The 21,536-nt window shown below is 46.9% G+C and overlaps 1 protein-coding gene across 1 annotated transcript in view; it reads left to right on the top strand.

Annotated features, from left to right (window-relative positions):
- Nucleotides 1-21,536, top strand: part of dnmt3aa (DNA (cytosine-5-)-methyltransferase 3 alpha a) — a 105,709-nt gene that overhangs the window by 65,000 nt on the left and 19,173 nt on the right. The window contains exons 10-14 of the mRNA XM_084315175.1: nucleotides 2,253-2,400; nucleotides 16,053-16,178; nucleotides 16,279-16,323; nucleotides 17,395-17,474; nucleotides 19,083-19,195. Of these exons, the coding sequence (XP_084171301.1) occupies nucleotides 2,253-2,400; nucleotides 16,053-16,178; nucleotides 16,279-16,323; nucleotides 17,395-17,474; nucleotides 19,083-19,195 (512 nt within the window). The remainder of the gene's footprint in view (nucleotides 1-2,252; nucleotides 2,401-16,052; nucleotides 16,179-16,278; nucleotides 16,324-17,394; nucleotides 17,475-19,082; nucleotides 19,196-21,536) is intronic.

Genomic DNA, 21,536 nt, shown 5'->3' with positions numbered 1-21,536 from the left:
ACTCACTCACTCACTCACTCACTCACTCGCACTTCACATCATCCTGTTGCTATGTGACTAGTCTTGTCTTTAGAGGAGGAGGGCTAGCTAGTCAATATGAATGGGGTTTTAGCTATTTGCAGCTATTGCACCGGCTGTGTGTATTAAAAGGCAAGGATATGATGTTCATCAGTTGAATTTAAAATCACTACAGTTGAATTGATGATAGCTTGTGTGGAATACAAACTTGTCTTGTTGTCAGGTAGAACGCGGGGGCATGTAACCACCTCTCACACCCTCAGAATAGTGAGTGTGGGACATTCCCTGTCCCCTAGGGTGGTTTGGCCCTCATTAGTGAACATCCTGTCCTTCGTATCCAGAAACAAGAGAGACGAGTTAGTCCTGACATCAGAGTGTCTCTGCTGTGGAGCTGCGGGCGGGGAGTTGGTGCATGGTCATAAATAATAAATGGGGTTCACCTCCAAAAATGCGGGTTCACAAATCATTAATAGTCAGATGAATTCCGGAGTGATAATTCCTTTGTTGCTTAGATGTTGTATACGGCAGCCAGCTGAGGTAAAACGGCACTTAACCAAAAATACAATGCTGATTTATTTTGCACATAATCTCATAATAATACATATCCAAAAGCTCTGTTTTTGCACACATTTAGTTTGACAGTTATTGACAATAGATGAGTTTAAATATGGGCCATCAGTGATGTGATCAGGGACATTGAATCCTTGTGTTGTGTTAATTACAGCTCAATGGAATGATAAGGTAGCAGTTCCTATAAGACATCGTACTGCTGTAATTAACACCCTGATGAATAGAATAGAATAGAAATACTTTTATTATCCCGTGGGAAATTTGACACTGCAAATCGCTCAACATTTAAACATTTAGACAGGACAGGTCACGAATTAGAATAATAACACAATCAATCAAGTTGCCTAGGATAAGAGTAGAGTAAAATAGAATAAAAATGAAATAAAATATACAGAAATAAATACAGTAAAAATATACTGAGCATGGGGGAAGGGGGGGGGGGGGTACAGGTAGTAAAAACAACACAGCAGTGTAAACAATTTGGTCAATATAATTTAACTATCTAACTAAATGAAATATATATTCACAGTATTCACAGTGTCACATAAGGTGCAGTATGCTTCAGGTAGTGTATTGTCCTCCTTGGGTTCCTATTAGTCCAAGGTCAATGTCTGGCAGCCGTCGCTGCCCCCTGTTTTGGAGCCTGGAGGCCGCTAGTCACGGCCTCCTGCCACTATTGAGCTACCGCTCTGTGCTCAGTGATGCAGTGAGGCACAGTGATGCATTGTATAGTCTGATGGCTGTTGGAATGAAGGACTTCCTGTGCCGTTCAGTGCTGCATTTGGGTAGTGTGAGCCTAGCACTGAACATGCTCCTCCTGTCAGCCAAGTCTGTGTATAGTGGGTGGGTGGGGTTTTCCCTGATGGCCTGGAGCTTAGCAAGGCTCCTCCTCTCCGCCACCCTCGCTAGAGAGTTTGATATTACTGGTGGCCATATTCAAAACTCATTTACTCTCAATAACTCTAAATAATTGAACGTGTGAAAAATGGTTTGCAGTTTTTGGATGTGTGAGATTATATGCAAAATAAATCAGTATTGTTTTTTGGTGAAGTGCTTGGGGGGGGGGGGGGGGGTATATGACAATATTCAGAGGAACCTTTTCACTTAACAATATATATCATGATATCCATTGATAGATGATCCAAGTGATGTTTATAATATTTGACTGCATATGATGCAAGTGTGATACAGTATCAAAATTAAACTGAGACCATCTTGAGACCACAAAATTGTGTATCACAATATATATATATACAACCAACCTGCTATAGACCACCGCAACACTTCCGGGATGCTGAAATCATGGAGGAGAGAGTGGGGAGAGAAAATGAATGAATGTGGATGAGATCCTTGACATTAAGTGGTTGTAGCTACGACTGTGGGGGTGCGGGAGACATGATCCAATAGACTTGTATATGCCTAAGTCTCCTGAACACGGAGAGACCAATTCCAAGTCGATGCATATAAAAGTCTATTGGATCATGTCTCCAGCACCCCCACAGCCGTAGCTACAACCACTTAATGTCATGGCTCTCATCCACATTCATTTATTTTCTCCCCCCGCTCTCCTATGATTTCAGAATCCCGGAAGTGTTGCGGTGGTCTATGTTGTTACAGGTTGTAGCTGTAGTTAGGTGATGGTGATGGTGTTGATGCTCCCCCAGGTGGCGAGTACTCGGGCTGGCAGGACCCTCCCCTCCTGCAACATGGCTGATGAGACCCAGGGGGTGGAGCTTCAGACCAGGCAGATGATAGAGTGGGCCATGACCGGCTTCCTGCCTACCGGACCACAGGGACTGGACCCACGAGAGGGTACACACACACACACGCACGCACGCACACACGTACACACACACACACACACACACACACACACACACACACACACACACACACACACACACACACACACACACTTTTACTTTTTACTTCTTTTTACATGCTACTTTATTTTATTTCATACTTATCTTGTCTAGCACAGTCTCTGGAGCGTAACAGTAAGAAGCATTTTGTATAAAAGTATTCTGTACTTCTGTATGACAACTATTAAAGAAACTTGAAACACACACACACACACACACAAAAGCACACTGTGACGGGGTCCTCTCTTGAACTCCTTAGAATCTCCCACAAACACAGGCGTAGTCGGTAGGATTTCGTTGGTGGTTTTTATTTCCCGGCCTCCCGAGGTGCAGAGGTATATATTTATTTACAAAACGTGAAACAAGTGAAAGTAATACCCTATACTTACTATTTCTAACAAAAAGTGGAAAAAGAGAAAACAAAGAAAACAAAATACACTACTACTTATACCTACACAATGTCTTAATATTCAAATACACTATACTTCTACTACAAGCAATAACAATAGCCCCTCCCACTAGGCTTTAAACAGGATGTACATAATAAACACATTAACTAATTCCTACACACAAAATATATATCCCCCACTATATCTCACATACTTTCCAACTGTTTTAATTAAAGATAACCAAGTAAATAGTACAAATACCAAACGATACAATAATGCCCCTCATGTGACCCTGAACTCGCGCCAACCCCTCCCATTTAACCTAGCGGAAAGGTGCGCCTCTGTTTTGCCAACACACGTCAGCCTAGGAAGTGCCGGGGAAGTGCAGAGGCGAATGCATCGTGACAATGTGAGTGAATAAATGTATATATGATGAATGAACGTAGCACTCCTAAGGTGCACACCCTCGGTTGTGCTATGACAACGGAAAAGGGAATGAATGATTGTGAGAATTCTGACATTCTGACGTACTAAGAAAGCTGACAGAAGGGAATGTTTGGAATGTTTGGTGTGTGCGCGTGTGTGCGCTGCTCCGCAGCATAAGGCGTGTGTGTGTATGTGCACTGCAGCCGCTCCGTCACACACACACACACACTCAGAGCCCCGTTCCTTGTATGTGGACAACTTAGAATGTTGACTGTTTGACATCGACCCGGGATTTTCGGTTCCTTGGGGCAGGTTCCTTGGGGCAGGTTCCTTGGGGCAGGTTCGTTCAGCATATCCTTCCATTGATACTTGCTCAACTGAGAGAAAGTGGGTGGTCTTTGGTTATAGGGGTGGGAATCGCCAGAGACCTCATGATACGATACTATTGTAACTGAGGGGTACAATTCCCTGACTGTATTGTTAGATATGGTATTTAATACCACTACCTCTTGTACTTTAACTTCTGGCCATCCAGTACATGATATAAATATGATGAACACTTTCCCACCTAATGAAACGAAGTCCACACAAATGTACAAATCGAATATTTAATATAGCAAAAGGTATATACAACGTTCACTTGTTTACACTTATGATTTGAAATGCACTTGTATGGCAAATGAGTATTCGTAGGTAAATCAACATTGAATGTCCAATCTCTGGTTACGCAGGGAGTAAGTATACAACCTGGATATTTAGGAAACTATAGCGATGGTACTTAAATGATTATAGCTGGATACACTAAGGGGGGGGGGGGGGGTCCCGCTGGTTGTAAGACAGTAGGAGGGGGGGGTTAGAGAAGCCGCTGGCGGTATCCCATCTGGCCGACGATTTCTTGGGAGAATTCAAAGTCTTGAACACGGTGCCCACAGAACCTCGGTCCGCAGACGAATACAGCTGGACCCTCTGGTGGACGGTAGCTGCCGGTCCACAACGGAGAGACGTGAGGCGACCTCACTGGTGTAGAGCGCCGTCTCACCTGGAGTCCTCTCCGGGGGGTAGTTCCAACACTCCGCAGTGTTGGCCGTTATCCATGGAATAATCAAAGCACCCAAAGCATAATCCAAGCCGTGGAAGGCTCGCCGTCGTCCGGGTAGAGCAATCCAATATAAAGGTCCAGTCGCCCTGGCCCGGAGCTCCTCGGATGCAAGCACCACTAGTGGTCTGCCCAGCCTGGTTAAGCGTCCAGATAACGTCAGGAACGATGGGGGTACTGATAACTTTATAACTCTAACCGAACGATGCACCATACATAAATAGACTATTATTAGCTTAATAGAATACGTCCAACTCGACGGTATAGTGCCAAACTATGACTATTCAACTATTAATCCACACGATATCTCAATGCCTATTCTGAGGCCAAGTAGGCCTTACTGCACCACACGTGCGTCGTGGGTGAGGATTCGCGTCTGTCACTCTGTTGGAGGGTAAAGAACTGGACTAAAAGGGAAGTTCTACTTTACTTGCGCCATATATATATGCGCTATGAACAAATAGTACCATTCGTATTTCGCCAGACATATTCCTACGCGGAACCGGGGCTTGCCGCGACATGTTGGGCGGCACGATTGAACTTGAACCTAGGGGTATGGCTGCTGACGCCAGGTTCTCGTCCAATGGTAGAATGAAACTATTATGGGCTGTTTAGTAGACTAAAGGGATATTCAGTGCATTTTGTACAAGGAATATACAGGGGATATCAAACGATATACAAATACTATTTAAATATATATATGTAAATAAATATATATATTCGGTTTAATCTGATCCTTCACAACAGCCGCCCCCTAATTAGTCCCACCTAATTAGCTAAGCAGAGACAGATTAACCGCACTGTCTACCACTCAAGGTCCGCTGTAAGGGTCAGTCAACTCACGAAGTCATGAGGTCATGGTCATCATCGATAGTATCTGGGAGTCGGGGCAGTTCTATTAGCCTCGCCACGGGTCGTGTGTAAGTGCGCCCTTGGACGAGTACTTCAGCTGCTCGGACCTTGCCATCGGCACCGGTGATCACTTTGCTTACGCGGCCAGCCGGCCACATAGCTCTGGGTAGTGACTGGTCGATAATCATGACGACTGTTCCTTCTGTCAAATTGTCTCTCTCTTTTACCCACTTCTGGCGGGTCTGTAGAGACGGTAGGTAGTGGAGTAGGAAGCTGCTCCAAAACTTGTCAGCTAGTACTTGACTGTACCTCCACATTCTTCAGCCGTTTGCTTCTTCAGGCCTGTACATTGTCTGGGGTAGCGCGGGGTCCAGCCGCCCCATTAAGAGTGTGTTGGGGGTGACTGGGTCGACATCTGCTACATCACTGGAGACGTAACCGAGGGGCTTTGAGTTCAATACTCCCTCGATCTCCGTGAGGACTGTCATTAGGACTTCCTCCGCCACAGTCTGGGCCCCAAGCACGGCGTACAGGGCTGTCTTTATAGAACGTACTTCTCGTTCCCAGGTTCCACCGAAGTGGGGTGCGTTCGGGGGATTAAACTGGAAGTCAATCTGGGATGGAGCGAGGTGGGTCTTAAGTTCTGGGCCCATAGCTTGGAAGCTCTCTCTCAGCTCTCTTTCTCCGCCTTTGAAGTTTGTCCCGTGATCAGACAACAATGTAGACGGTTTTCCTTTCCGTGATGTGAATCTTCGGAAGGCCATAAGGAATGAGTCTGTGCTCATGGTCGGAAGGAGCTCGATATGTATCGCTCTGGTGGTCATGCATTTGAATACAATACCCCACCGCTTCTTGGTTCCTCTTCCTCTCTTTATATACAACGGGCCAAAGCAGTCCATGCCTGTGGAGTGGAATGGCTTGTCGCCGAGTCGGAGGCGACAGGGGGGTAAGTCAGCCATCCGTGGTATGCTGGGCTGCGCGCGCCACTTACGGCAGTCTAGACAGGTTCGCTGGAAGCGTCGCACCGCTTCTCTCCCTTGCAGTATCCAATAACGACGTCTGATCTCTGCGAAGACTCTCTCTGCTCCTGCGTGGTGTACATCCTCGTCGTATTTCTTTATGATCAGCTCTGTGACCTTGTGTCGGCTGTTCAAGACTATCGGGTACTTAATGTCATCCGGTAGATCGGGGGCTCTCCGCAGGCGACCACCCACTCTGATGAGATTATGGGCGTCACTCTCTGGTGCCAGGTGGAGCAGTCTGCTGTCTGATGGGACGGGGTTTCCTCCCTGTAGACAGTCTAGCTCATCGGGGAACGAGTCTCTCTGGGCTCGTTGTAGTAGAAGAAGTTCTGCTTCTTCGTAGTCAGCTGCTGACATGTCAGTGGTGGACTGAATCTCTGGGTGGTGCCACAGGAATGTCCTCTGCTGCGCACTCTCTAGGGTAATGCAGTCATCTATGTTGGGGTCTGTGGAGGCGACTGTGCTCAGTCCACAGAACATAGGTTTCTTGTTCTCAGCCTCTTCGTTACTTGCTTCCCGTGGTGTGGGCGTAGGCCACTCTCCTTCCGGGAGCTTGAGGAATTCTGGTCCGTCACTGTAGATGTTGCGACGGGTAAGGTCATCCAGAGACATTCCCCGGGTGATGACGTCAGCTGGGTTGTGTTTGGTGTCCACATACCGCCAGCTCGCTGCTTCTGTTAACTCTTGAATCTCGGTGACTCTGACTCCCACGAAGACTTTGTATCTGCATGAATCAGACTTGATCCATGTGAGTACTGTCGTGGAATCTGACCACAAGATTGTTCTGTGCACCGGAATGGTGAGTTCACGTTGGATTAACGTGGCTAGGTGCGCTCCTGCTAGGGCTGTGCAGAGCTCTAGACGCGGGATAGATTGTTGCTTTCGTGGGGTTATTCTTGAGCGGGCCAGGATGAAAGCAGTGTGTATCTTTCCTCCCTTCTCTTGGGCACGCAAGTAGGCCACCGATCCATAGGCTACTTCGGAGGCGTCGCTGAAGACGTGTAGGTCAATCTCGCATGTCTCTGGCCTCACTGTGGATGGGAAGTAGCTGCGGCGTATATTGACGCCTGGGAGTGAGCGGAGTTCCGTCTCCCACTCTCTCCATGTTGAGGCAAGGTGTGCGGGTATTGGGTCGTCCCAGCCCTGGTCCTTGTCCCATAGTGCTCGTACAATCATCTTTGCCCTGGTGGTGTAAGGTAGAATACATCCCAACGGGTCATATTGTCTGGCGAGTGTTCTGTACACACTCCGTCTGGTGGTCGGTGTAGCCGTCGACCTTCCCTGGTCTGTCAGGGGTTTGTGTCTATAGTGGAGCGAGTCTGTTTTGAAGCGCCAGACTAGTCCTAGTGTCATTTCTTGGGCTTCTCCTGGGATGGTCGCCATCCAGGTCTCGCTGCTGGCAGCCTTGTCCGCGGGGGAGAGGCTGCGCAATACGTGCGGGTCACTGCTGGCCCACTGCCTGAGATCAAAGCCGCCTTTGATCAGGGAGGCGCGTAACTTGATTAGGAGAGCCTCGGCTTCTTCTTGAGTCGAAACGCTTTGTAAACAGTTGTCCACGTAGAAACTGTTCTTCACACTGTGTTGGACCTCTTCGACGTGTTTCTGTAGTGCAAATGTAGCACAGCACGGGCTGCATGTGGTTCCGAAGGGGAGTACTTCCCACTGGTAGATGGCTGGGTTCTCATCTCCGATCCTCTCTCTCCATAGGAACCGCAGCAGGGGCTTGTCCTCCTCTACTAGTCTCACCTGCAGGAACATCCCTTTGATATCCCCGCTGATAGCCACCTTGTCCTGGCGGAACTGGCACGCCTAGTAGGGAGGGGCCGGGCAAGAGCTCTTTATTCAGATTTTGGGATCCGATCTGGTAGCTGCAGTTAAACACAATGCGATCCTTGCCGTTGTGATGGACCTTGTGATGCGGCACGTACCATGATTCGGTCGTCTGATCGGCCTCTTTAATGTCAATCTTTGTTACGTGTCCCGCTGTGATTAGCTTCTCAATCTCAGCGCGGTACACACGCTCTTGAGCGGGGTCTTTGGCTAGGCGCCGCTCTGTGTTCAATAGATAGCGCTCCGTGGCGTCTTTCTTTGCGTGAAAGGTGGGCATTCCCTCTCGCCTCAGGAGTGGAGTTGCGTATCTCATCACTCCGCCGACTGTGACTCTCTTTGTCCCCTGCTCGAGTAGGTTGATGGCGTAAATGTCTTCTTTAGAACGAATATCTTTCTTTTCGTTCTTAAAGGGCATTGTCTCTAGTGTCCATAGTCTCTCGACATGCTGCAGGAGAGTGGTGTCTTCTTCTGTCGTTCTGGAGTGGAGGCAGCTAGTGGCTGCTGTTCGGTTGAGAGATTTAGCGAGGGGGCCTTGTAGGGTCCACCCTAGGCGGGTCTCGACTGCTGCAGGACAGCCTCGGGGTCCTGTATGGACCCGGTCAATCGGGACTATGAGTTCTGCATGGTCGGAGCCTATCAGCAGGGTCGGGGTAGCGCCGTCTATGAGCGGGATAGGTAGTTGTCGCAGGTGCACATATTTATCCATCAACTTGGCGATAGGGTAGGTGTACTGCGATAGTCCTATTTCTTGGCTGGTGAAAGCATTTGTAATCTTATACCGTCGCTCTGGCTGCCCGCTTGCTGCGATAGTGAAGGAGACATTCTCGCCCTTTATCGTCTTTAAATCTCTTCTTATTGTCCGAATCGTCATTTCGTTCTTGCTCCCCCGCAGTCCCAGCTGGGCCGCAGCGGACGCGAGCAGAAGGGTCTTCTCTGACCCGTCATCAAGGACGGCGTAAGTGTCCATGACTTTATCTTGGTAGCTCAATGTCACACGGACTACCTTTAAGAGCACTTGGGCGCCGCTGCTGCTGGCGGGGTCAATGTACATGACACTTGCCTTGGTGCCGCTCGATGGTGCAGGTGGAGGCCGTCTTCTGTTACTTTCGTGTAGTATATCTAGATGGGCTCCGTCGCACCGACTGCACCTTTTCTTTAGGCGGCATTCGGCTGCCATGTGTGGCCGCGCACATCGGTAACAGCGCCTGTTGGACTTTATCCATTGACTCACTTCTTCTGCATTCATCTTTGTGAATAGGTCACATTGTGACAGCCAGTGTTCTTTCTCACAGTAGGGACATGCTATCTTCCACTTCTCTTTTCTCGAGGGGGTGCTGTGACTCTTACTGCTCGGTACTGACTCTGATTGGTGCATGACAGTCACCGATCTTTTTCCATCATTTATTCTCCTGGGTCCCTCTCTGGAGCTTGGCGTGCTCCGCCCGAATGTATCCAGTCGTAAGCTGCTGACTTCTCTCGCCAGGAAGTCGGCTAGATCAAGGAGGGATGGTTCGGGGCCGTTGGGATCCCGGTAGTCTCTCTGCCGCCTAAAACGCTCTTGTCTTGCGGGTGGCAGCTTCTCCAAAATCCTCTCGACGTTAGAGTTGGCGTATAGCTCATGCATGCCCTTTTCCCGTTGCGCTCCCAGCATCCCTACCAGGGACTGCACTTTGATTGACAGGTCGTCTAATGAGCGATTGTCTGTGGCTGGGGGTAGGTGATCAATATGCCTTATCTCTTGGATTACGTAATCCCATATACGTCCATATCTCTGGTCCAGCGCCGCCAGGGCCGCTGTGTATGGGGTCGAAGAGGTGGCATAGGCCAGCGCTATATTGTGCGCTCGCGGTACTTTCAGGTGCTTCAGTAATATTGCATACTTGTGGCGTTCATCAGCGACATCCACCATCATTGTCTCTAAGCACATCCGGAGCTCCGTGTACTGTGCTCGACTCTCATAGGCGAAGTCTGGAAATGACGGCGTGGCAATGTATGACGCCGTGGATGGCTGATACATCGGCGAGCGTTGGGGGAGAGACCTCCTGGGCGAGTCCCCTCTTGCGCCTCGCTGTGGGCTGGTACTGACAGGGTACCATGGCCCGCTGGTCCAGGTGCTATTCCTCGGGGCTGGTCGTGCGTCGTGCTCACCCGTGAATAGAGTCGGGGGTCTGTAGAGTACTGTGCTGTCGTCGGGCTTGGTTCTCCTCCTCTCCCTCTTCTTCCTCTATCAGATCTTCCAGATCCTGTAATCGTTTATTTAGCTTCTCCGCAGTGTATGCCGCTCCTTCCTTGTAGCTGGGTCTCGCTTGGACCGGTCTGGGAAGGGGGTCTGCGGGGGGTATAGGCTCGGTCTGTTGGTCAAGTTCAGGGTCGCTTGCTCGTTAAGGAGACGCTGCCCTTGACTGTTGTCTCGACGAGTTCCTTGAACCCCTGGCGGAGGGAGAGGGTGTTGCCTTGCGGATCAGCTGCTCCATTAGCTGCGCTTGTAACTTGTCGCGCTCGACTTCGCGCTTGGTGAGATCTGCTTCTCTTTGGGCACCGGCAGCGGCGCGCTGGGCGTCGGCCCGGTCTCTTGCCATATTCTCTTCCAAGTTCAAGTTCAAGTTCTTTAATAGTTGTCATACAGAAGTACAGAATACTTTCATACAAAATGCTTCTTACTGTTACGCTCCAGAGACTGTGCTAGACAAGATAGTATCAAATAACATAATAACATAATATAGCATGAATTTAGAAGAAGAAAATGAGGTCACAGTGTTCGGTATAGACATATGTACAATGTTCTGAGTTACCATATAATATACAATACACAATACTATGCAGTGTACTAATGTACAGTACTATCTAGTGCAAAGCAGAAATGGGATGAGGTACAATTTTAGGTACAATTTACAGTAAGGTGTACGAGTTGTAGTGCAATCCTTCATCCATAAATATAAAGTGTGGGGAGTGGGTGCTACAGTGTGTTTGTTTAAAGTGGGTGTGTGCTATAAGTGTGTGGAGTGGGTGCTACAGTGTGTTTGTTTAAAGTGAGTGTGTGCGTGTGGATGTGTGTGCTATGTGCGTTTGGTGGTTGTTGTTGTGTAGTGTTCATTCATTGTTCGTTTAGCAGCCTGATGGCCTGGGGATAGAAGCTTCTTCTGAGTCTTTCTGTGCTCGCCTTGAGACTCCTGTATCGCTTGCCTGACCGCAGCAGTTCAAAGAGGCAGTTGTTCGGGTGACTGGAGTCTTTAATGATTCTCTTAGCCTTGCCCTTGCAACGCTTGTAGTAAATGTTCTGGAGGGTGGGGAGCCCCCCTCCAATTGTGCGTTCGGCTGAACGTGTCACTCTTTGTAGTCTGCTTTGGTCTTGTGCAGTGCTATTCCCAAACCAGGAGGTGATGTTGCCGGTCAAGATGCTCTCTATTGTACATGAGTAGAAGTTCTTAAGGATCTTCTGGCTGACTTGGAACTTCCTTAGGCGCCTGAGGAAGTAGAGGCGTTGTCGTGCCTTCTTCACAACACTGTTAATGTGTGTGGTCCATGTCAAGTCCTCGGATATGTAGGCTCCGAGGTACTTAAAGCTGTTGACTCTCTCAACCGGTGCCCCGTCGATGCTGAGGGGGCTGTAGTCCTTGACCCCCGACCTCCTGAAGTCCACAATCATCTCCTTTGTTTTGCTGACGTTCAGGGAGAGGCTGTTTTCCTGGCACCATCCCGCCAGGACCTTGACCTCTTCCAGGTAGGCCCTCTCGTCGTTGGCAGAGATCAGGCCCACCACCACTGTGTCGTCAGCAAATTTGACGATTGTATTGCTACTCCGCTGAGCCACACAGTCGTGTGTGTACAGGGAGTAGAGGAGGGGACTCAGAACACAGCCCTGGGGGGCCCCTATGTTGAGGGTGATGGATGAGGAGGTGCAGTTGCCTGCTCTCACCACCTGGGGTCTGCCAGTCAGGAAGTCCAAGACCCACTGGCAGAGGTCATAGCCCAAGCCCAGGTCCCTGAGCTTGGCTATGAGTATGGAGGGGACTATGGTATTGAATGCCGAGCTGTAGTCGATGAATAGCATTCTCACATAGTTCCCCTGCCTCTTGTCCAGGTGTGATGCTGCTGTGTGCAGCACATGGGATATGGCGTCCTCCGTGGACCTGTTGGGGCGGTATGCAAATTGCAGGGGGTCCATGTTGATGGGGAGGGAGGAGCAGATGTAGCCCTTTACTAGCTTCTCGAAGCACTTCATGGCTATGGAGGTGAGAGCTACAGGGCGGTAGTCGTTGAGGCAAGCAGGCTTGGATTTTTTGGGTACAGGGATAATAGTGGACTTCTTCAGGCAGGTGGGGATGACAGCCTGTTCTAAGGACAGGTTAAATCTGAAGGCGTCTCATCTCCAGGCGTGTGCGCTCTTCTTCGCTCCGTTGTTGCGCTTGGAGTTGTTCGCGCTCGCTGCTTGTGCTTGGAGTTGTTCGCGCTCGCTAAGCGCCTGTGCTTGGAGACGATCGCGTTCACCCTGAAGTCGATCGCGTTCGGTAGAGGCTGTCAGGCTGACGAGGAACGCCTGTTGTAGCATCCTCTCCGCTTCGCTGGGGGAAGGCGGTTGTGGAGGTGAGCCGCTCCTGCGTGAGCCGCTCCTGGGTGTACTCGTTGGGGAGTCCTGGAGCTCTATTTCCTCGGCGCTCTCCTCCTCTTCTTCCGTGCAGAGTTCTCTCTCTGTAGGGTTGTCTTCCTCCCGGGGCTGGTCGGGGACTACTTCTTCGGTAGTGGCAGGGGGTAAAGGCATGTCAGCTCCCTCCTGGTCCCCACCGTGAGCTTGGTCAGTTACATTAGGACCTACTAGGGCCTCTGTGGTCGGGGAAACCTGGTCGTTAAGGTCAGACATAATTTTACTTTCTACTTTTACCGCGTTTACCGTTTGTCGAAGGCTAGGTAGTTGATTGACAGTGTAATCCTCTAAGTACTGAGGTGGCTGTCGTCTGCGCCGCGGGCGTTCTAGGTTAGGAGGACCGTTTTGTGGAGTGTTCATCATAGGCCATTTCAATATTAATAACACTATATTAATATTACACTAGTTACCCTCCGGCTCGAAGGACCAATTGTAACTGAGGGGTACAATTCCCTGACTGTATTGTTAGATATGGTATTTAATACCACTACCTCTTGTACTTTAACTTCTGGCCATCCAGTACATGATATAAATATGATGAACACTTTCCCACCTAATGAAACGAAGTCCACACAAATGTACAAATCGAATATTTAATATAGCAAAAGGTATATACAACGTTCACTTGTTTACACTTATGATTTGAAATGCACTTGTATGGCAAATGAGTATTCGTAGGTAAATCAACATTGAATGTCCAATCTCTGGTTACGCAGGGAGTAAGTATACAACCTGGATATTTAGGAAACTATAGCGATGGTACTTAAATGATTATAGCTGGATACACTAAGGGGGGGGGGGGGTCCCGCTGGTTGTAAGACAGTAGGAGGGGGGGGGGTTAGAGAAGCCGCTGGCGGTATCCCATCTGGCCGACGATTTCTTGGGAGAATTCAAAGTCTTGAACACGGTGCCCACAGAACCTCGGTCCGCAGACGAATACAGCTGGACCCTCTGGTGGACGGTAGCTGCCGGTCCACAACGGGGAGACGTGAGGCGACCTCACTGGTGTAGAGCGCCGTCTCACCTGGAGTCTTCTCCGGGGGGTAGTTCCAACACTCCGCAGTGTTGGCCGTTATCCATGGAATAATCAAAGCACCCAAAGCATAATCCAAGCCGTGGAAGGCTCGCCGTCGTCCGGGTAGAGCAATCCAATATAAAGGTCCAGTCGCCCTGGCCCGGAGCTCCTCGGATGCAAGCACCACTAGTGGTCTGCCCAGCCTGGTTAAGCGTCCAGATAACGTCAGGAACGATGGGGGTACTGATAACTTTATAACTCTAACCGAACGATGCACCATACATAAATAGACTATTATTAGCTTAATAGAATACGTCCAACTCGACGGTATAGTGCCAAACTATGACTATTCAACTATTAATCCACACGATATCTCAATGCCTATTCTGAGGCCAAGTAGGCCTTACTGCACCACACGTGCGTCGTGGGTGAGGCTTCGCGTCTGTCACTCTGTTGGAGGGTAAAGAACTGGACTAAAAGGGAAGTTCTACTTTACTTGCGCCATATATATATGCGCTATGAACAAATAGTACCATTCGTATTTCGCCAGACGTATTCCTACACGGAACCGGGGCTTGCCGCGACATGTTGGGCGGCACGATTGAACTTGAACCTAGGGGTATGGCTGCTGACGCCAGGTTCTCGTCCAATGGTAGAATGAAACTATTATGGGCTGTTTAGTAGACTAAAGGGATATTCAGTGCATTTTGTACAAGGAATATACAGGGGATATCAAACGATATACAAATACTATTTAAATATATGTAAATAAATATATATATTCGGTTTAATCTGATCCTTCACAACAACTATCGTGATACGTGCGTCACGATACGATAGTATCGCGATACTAAATATATCGCGATACGCTGAGTATTGCAATATTAATATTGCGTTTTTTTTTTTTTTTTTTTTTTTATCAAATTTAATTTATTACCTTTTTTCAACTGCAAAGTAAAACTTTGTCAACATGTTTTATCTAATAAAATAAAGTTCAGTCTGTTCATCTCACTTCAATAATTTTTATTGCAGAACATGGTATTTTCTCAAGCAGACAGATGTAAACACTGTAATCTGTGTTGCATGTACCTGACAAACTGAACTGTTTGTATTACAGTCATATTCCAACTTAACTGAATGCACATGTGTGTGTGTGGACTACTGTACTATTACAGGTATTGAAATGAACAATGCAACTTCCTTATACAATTTCTTTTTAATTAATAATTAAATATCGATACTTGGCGTCCCTGTATCGATACAGTATCGCCACGCAAAGTATCGCGATACTACTACGTATCGATTTTTTCCCCCACCCCTATTTGGTTCCGCGGCTTTTGCCATAATTCCTCCATCAGCCAATCATATGATTGTTCATCATGGTTTCATCAGCCAATCATATGATTGTTCATCATGGTTTCATCAGCCAATCATATGATTGTTCATCATGGTTTCATCAGCCAATCATATGATTGTTCATCATGGTTTCATCAGCCAATCATATGATTGTTCATCATGGTTTCATCAGCCAATCATATGATTGTTCATCATGGTTTCCTCTATACTCACATTCCCTTCTTGCCAAGATGGGAGTGCGCAATTATCCTGAAGGATTGAATCCGAGCTTGTCTAATCAATCTTGCATCTGCATTCGAGGATCGGAGTTAGCCAGATGCAAATGAGCAAGATTATCTAATACTGCTGACGTCATACAGTATTATCCAGGACTGGTTAGTGACATACGAGGAACAGGGTCCAGGTCCGTAACATCAGGTTGTTTATAGTTACTGCTTATAGCCTCATTTGACCTCTCTTTCTCACACACACACACACACACACACACACACACACACACACACACACACACACACACACACACACACACACACACACACACACACACACACACACACACACACACACACACCTACACACACACACACACACACATACAGGTAATATCAGGTGATTGATACTGCCGTTATCCTTAGTTGACCTCTCTTTAACTCACGCACGCACGCACGCACGCACGCACATACACACACACACACACACACACACACACACACACACACACACACACACACACACACACACACACACACACACACACACACACACACACACACACACACACACACACACACACACACACACACACACACACACACACACACACACACACACACACACACACACACACACACACACACACACACACCAAGACAGACACCCATACAGAAATGCAACAATACAGCCAGTCTAATGATATTAACCGATTGAACAAACAGCCAACTAAGATAATTGACTTAATGCCCCTCCCCCACCAGAGGAACAAAACCCATATAAGGAGGTGGAGCCTGAGGCAGCGTACACACCTCCTCCTGCCAAGAAGCCCCGAAAGAACACGGTTGAAAAAGCCAAAATCAGAGAGGTGATCGACGAAGGGACCAGAGGTACGCAGACTAGTACTTCCCTAAACACAAGGTCATTGCTTTCCATGTGTATTTATCTTTTGTACTGTAAAGGCCTCTAATATTTATTTAACTTTCCCAGAGAGACTCATTCAGGAAGTCAAACAGAAGACCAGGAACATCGAAGGTAAAGAAACAACTTTGTGACAAGATGCTATTTCCATTCTAGAGAGTGAGACACAAAGCAGAAGGTGTAATCTCTATTTGAAAGTCATGAGGTGATGTTGGGGTTTTCCCTGAGTGAGGGAAGTGAATGGGAGGTTGGACTGGGTAAGCATTCAGTATTAATAAGCAAATATTGTGGAAAAAATTTATACAAATCTCTCTCACTCTCTCACTGTTTGGGGTAATATTTGAGAGCGTTTTGGTTTGATATCACACTCTATATCACCATGCAGTCAGTTCAGTTGGGAGAAGGGTTCGCACAAGGTCCTTGAAGTGCTTAAAGTGCTTGATTTTTTACAAAAGAAAGTCAAGGCCTGGAATTCCTGGTTGGGAGGCCCACCATGTGTGATATGTCATCCATAAGCAGATATCATGATACAGTAAATATCGATAGAGGGAAAAAGATCCTTGTGATTATTGTGCTAGCTGCTAGCCCTAACTAGATGTACTCATTCCTCCTAGGGCACTTAAAGGTATAATCTGTAATGCCGTCAAACAGCGACCTCTAGGCAACAGAGCCCCGCTTGGTTTTGCGCTTTGTTTACCTTTTTTGTTTTTGGGTATGACGTGTGGGTTGGAGTTTAGTAAGTTATTATGCCGTGAACTTCTCCAGACCTCTCTTGGTAGAGCCTGAGGTGTGGCCAGCAGTAGAAACCCCTCCCCCTGCACCCACTGAAATCCAACCCACACATCAGACAAAAACTAAAACGCAAAGTGCAAAGTGTTGTCATCTTTTGCCTCGAGGTCACTGTTTGACGACATTACAGATTCTACCTTTAACTGCCGAGCGCTGCTGTGGTGTCGCTCGGTGGCCGACCCTGCGAGTCTGTGGTTGTAGTGAGGCGGTAGGAATGTGTGTCACTCTCCCTGGAACCACGCCACGAGGCCGTCACATTTCAATACAAATGGTTTCTCAATCATCTTCCCTGGTTGAATAAGGGTTCAAAACTAGTCTTCCAGATAGATGGCTGTGGTGCTTTTGGGACAGTGTGTGCTGTGTGACAATGTTTATGTTGTGTTTATGTCTGTCCAGATCTCTGCATCTCCTGTGGGAGTCTCAACGTCTCTCTGGAACACCCTCTCTTTATGGGAGCCATGTGCCAGGGCTGCAAGGTACTCCACACATTAAGTGGTTCCACTTAAGTTATTAGCACCTAGACAAATACTTATACGGTCTTACTGAATGAATAGCCGTAGTCAATCTCGACGGCACTGTAAATGAGTTTAACTACTCAGTGTATTTATCGAGTATAAATAAAGATTGAATGAATGTTCAGCACGCACACAAACACACGCACACACACACGCGCGCACGCGCGCACACAGACACACGCGCACGCACACACACACACTTAAATTATGTATCTATGGTGACATAAACATTGTAAACAGATATTCAGAGACCTTTGCGTTACCTTTGTAAGACACACTCAAATCCCCCACAGACTCACATGTACACAGACGCAGATGCAGACACATTTGAAGGATTTATTCATGGACCACATAAAACAGGCAAAGGTCATACAGTACACATTGTACTGTAAATGCAGTCAGATGTTCAGAGACCGTTCAAATCAAACGTATACAGTACATACTAGGGATGGGCAGATGTCACCCTTTCACTGCCGATACCGATTCAGAGTCCTAAACTTTAAGTATCGGACCACAGCAAGTATCCATCCATTACTTTTACTGAACAGTATGGACTTAGATCATCTGGACAAAAAGGATTTGAGACAGGATCCATGTTTCTGTGCATCAGAAGTGCAGCAAATCAAAGTCACATTGATTTGATTTCTGGCATGTTACAAAATGTTTCTTGGTATCACATTTTAGTATCGGGGGAAATGGTCAGATACTGAGAATTTTTGTTTACCAGTGTTGGTATCGGTGCCTACTGTACATCAAAATGACACAGACAGCACACATGTCTGTTTCAAGCTCTTCTACCGTACACAACTAGCAGATATTGAACTATACCTTGTACACGCCACACACCCTGACCTTTGTGAGCTGTGTTTTGGTCGTCGTTTGTTAGCTAAGTCGCAAACCTAACCCTTACCTTTAACCCTAACATTAACCTTGTTGGAGACCTCGCGCCTAACCATAAACCAAGAAAGAAATGAAAATAATGAATGTATGAATTGTGATCACTGATTTCTGAGGATATACCGGCATTTGACTTTGTGGCTTGGATAACAAGACCCTGGGCGTCATTTATAACCAAAGTTGTGATCAAGTTGTGTCACCTTGATGTAGAGGTTTATCATAATACACAAATAGGGATGCACCAATACTGGTATCAGATATCGGTCCGATACCAGGCTAAAATAGAACATTGGTAATTGAGCATTTCTGAGAATGCTCAAATCTGATACCAAGAAACACGTCTAACAAGCCAGAAATCCAAGCAAAGTTACTTGATTTGTTGAATTTTTTTACACATTAACTCTCTCTACTGGGGAACATTTATTATATCTCAGTAATTTTTGTAAAATGACGGTCCGAGTCTATACTGTTGGATGGATGGTATCGGTACTCTGTATCAGCCGAAGGTATCGGGACTGAAAAAGTCACAAGAAATGAAGCACAAACTTAATTCCTTTCATTACCCAATGTATCCATGCTGTGGGTAAAATGTTCATCCGTTTTGTTTGAAATGATGGTATGAAGGAATCTTCATTTTGATAAACGAGGAGCCTGTGTTTTGTCTCATGGCAGAACTGTTTCCTGGAATGTGCCTACCAGTATGACGACGACGGCTACCAATCCTACTGCACCATCTGCTGTGGAGGCAGGGAAGTGCTCATGTGTGGCAACAACAACTGCTGCAGGTCAGTAACTAATATACCACTACAGACAGACACTCATTAGACTGAGACCAAGATGAAATACACTGTATGTGATAACCTACATATAGACCAAACACTCATTAGACTAAGACCAAGATGAAATACACTGTATGTGATAACCTACATATAGACCAAACACTCATTAGACTAAGACCAAGATGAAATACACTATACACAACTTATGAGACTAACTTGAACATGGAATGCACTGTACCCATTTATAATAAAACACAAGATACGTGTGCCCTAATGATAAGGTTAAGCACTCAATGAAGAAACCCAATCCCATTGCCAAAAGAAAGTCTTAACATTCATATAAATATATACTATGGGACTACATTATACTATGGGACTACTATTTATACTATGGAACTACACACTATGAATGTATTACATGGCTCATAATGGCCCCCACACAGCATTGCCAACTTCAACAGACCCGTGCCTCATTGTGCAAAGCTCCAGATATTGACAATGCAGTTGATGCATATCCTACAACATGGCCCCTCCTACAACATGGCCCCTACTCTTTCTGTCTTTGTGTCTCCCCCAAATAACATTGCTAGTATAATATATCCAGTGATGGAACTATGTTGGATCAAACCTACTAGGCACTATTAGACTACAAAAGGGAAATACTAGCCACTGGTTATCAGAATAGAATATAAATCCTTTAATAATCCCGAGGGAAATTCGGCACTACAGATCACTCGCATTGAACAACAATAAACATTTAGGTAGTCAATAGGACTAAAATAAGAATACGAATATAATAATATTAAAAATAAGAATAAAATAGAATAAAGAATAAGATACAGTCCGGGATATACATTCTGGTATGTATATGCATTCTAAAATCTTAAATATACAACCATCCAGCCAGAAATATACAGTAAAATGTACAGTAATAAGTGTAAAGTGTAGAGGGTCCAGGAAGATTGTGTGAAGTGTAAAAATTATAAAGTGTCCAGGAAGATTTCGCCAGGCTGTACCGTCACCCTGTGCTCAGTGATGCAGTGAGGCACAGTGATGCGTTATAGAGTCTGATGGCTGACTTCCTGTGCCGTTCAGTGTTACATCTAGGGAGTCTTAGTCTAACACTGAAGAGAGCCACCGGCCTGTAGTCCTTGGACGTGCTGGGACGCGAGCACTTAGGGGGCTTTCTCACTGCCATTCGGGGTCGAATCAGCTCCGCTCGTTCCATCCTTGGGTGCGAACTTCCCCCCTCCCTCTCCCCCCTCTAGTTTGCGTACACAATACACACTGCAGTCTTGGTGCGCTCTGGGTTTTGTTTACGGTTTGCGTTTTGAGCATGTAAGCTGCCGTAGCGATGATGTCACGCTCTAACGTCAATACAGGAAGAGTTTAACATACGGTGGTGGAAAACTGGATGCTGATAGACCACTGCACTTCCGCGTTACAATGAGCTCGTGAGGAGATTGCGGGGGGAGGAAATGAATGAATGTGGATGAGAGCCGTGATGTAAGTGGTTGCAGCTACGGATGTGGGGGTGCTGGAGACATGATCGAATAGACTTTTATGCGCCTGAATCTCCTGAACACGGCGCGACCCATTCCTAATCGATCAGAACTAAATCGGCAGAGAAAAAGCCCATTTTTAAGCACCTATTCCCCATGCACATGCGCAGATTGCCCACGGATTGTGACGCCACGCACACCCGCCCTGGACTGTTCCATCAGAGGGGGGAGCTTCGGTGGCCAGTGTCCTTTCAGCCGAACAGGATAATGAAAAAATTATCCCACTAAATGGCGACATCTACAATTACCTCATTGAGTCTCCAGGTAGACTAATGTTTATATTTAAGTGCAGTGGTCTGTAGTCACTCACACTACCACCGAAGCTCCCCCCTCTGATGGAACAGTCCACATTCATTCGTGCGTCATCTCGCGTCGTCCAGACTCCGTTGACAATCTGCGCATGTGTATGGGGAGTAGGTGCTGGAAAAGGGACTTGATCTCGGCCGATTTAGTTCTGATTGATTAGGAATGGGTCGCACCGTGTTCAGGAGATTCAGGCGCATAAAAGTCTATTCGATCATGTCTCTAGCACCCCCACATCCGTAGCTGCAACCACTTACATCACGGCTCTCATCCACATTCATTCATATGCTCCCCCCGCTATCTCCTCCCCGATTTCAGAATCCCGGAAGTGTTGCGGTGGTCTATATAAAGAAACAAATAACCAATAAATATGAAGTTATATTTGAACCTCTGTTGTCAAGCCTTGTCAATATAACCCACTCCCCTTTTCTCACGAATGGAACTGGTGTTGTGGAGTCCGCTTTGAGCGTTTTCCAGGGTTA

The sequence above is a fragment of the Notolepis coatsorum genome (assembly GCF_963971535.1).
Source record: "Notolepis coatsorum genome assembly, chromosome: 5".
In the NCBI taxonomy this organism is placed as follows: domain Eukaryota; kingdom Metazoa; phylum Chordata; class Actinopteri; order Aulopiformes; family Paralepididae; genus Notolepis; species Notolepis coatsorum.
The sequence above is the reverse complement of the archived record's forward strand: the minus strand, read 5'-3'. Positions and strand labels throughout refer to the sequence as shown.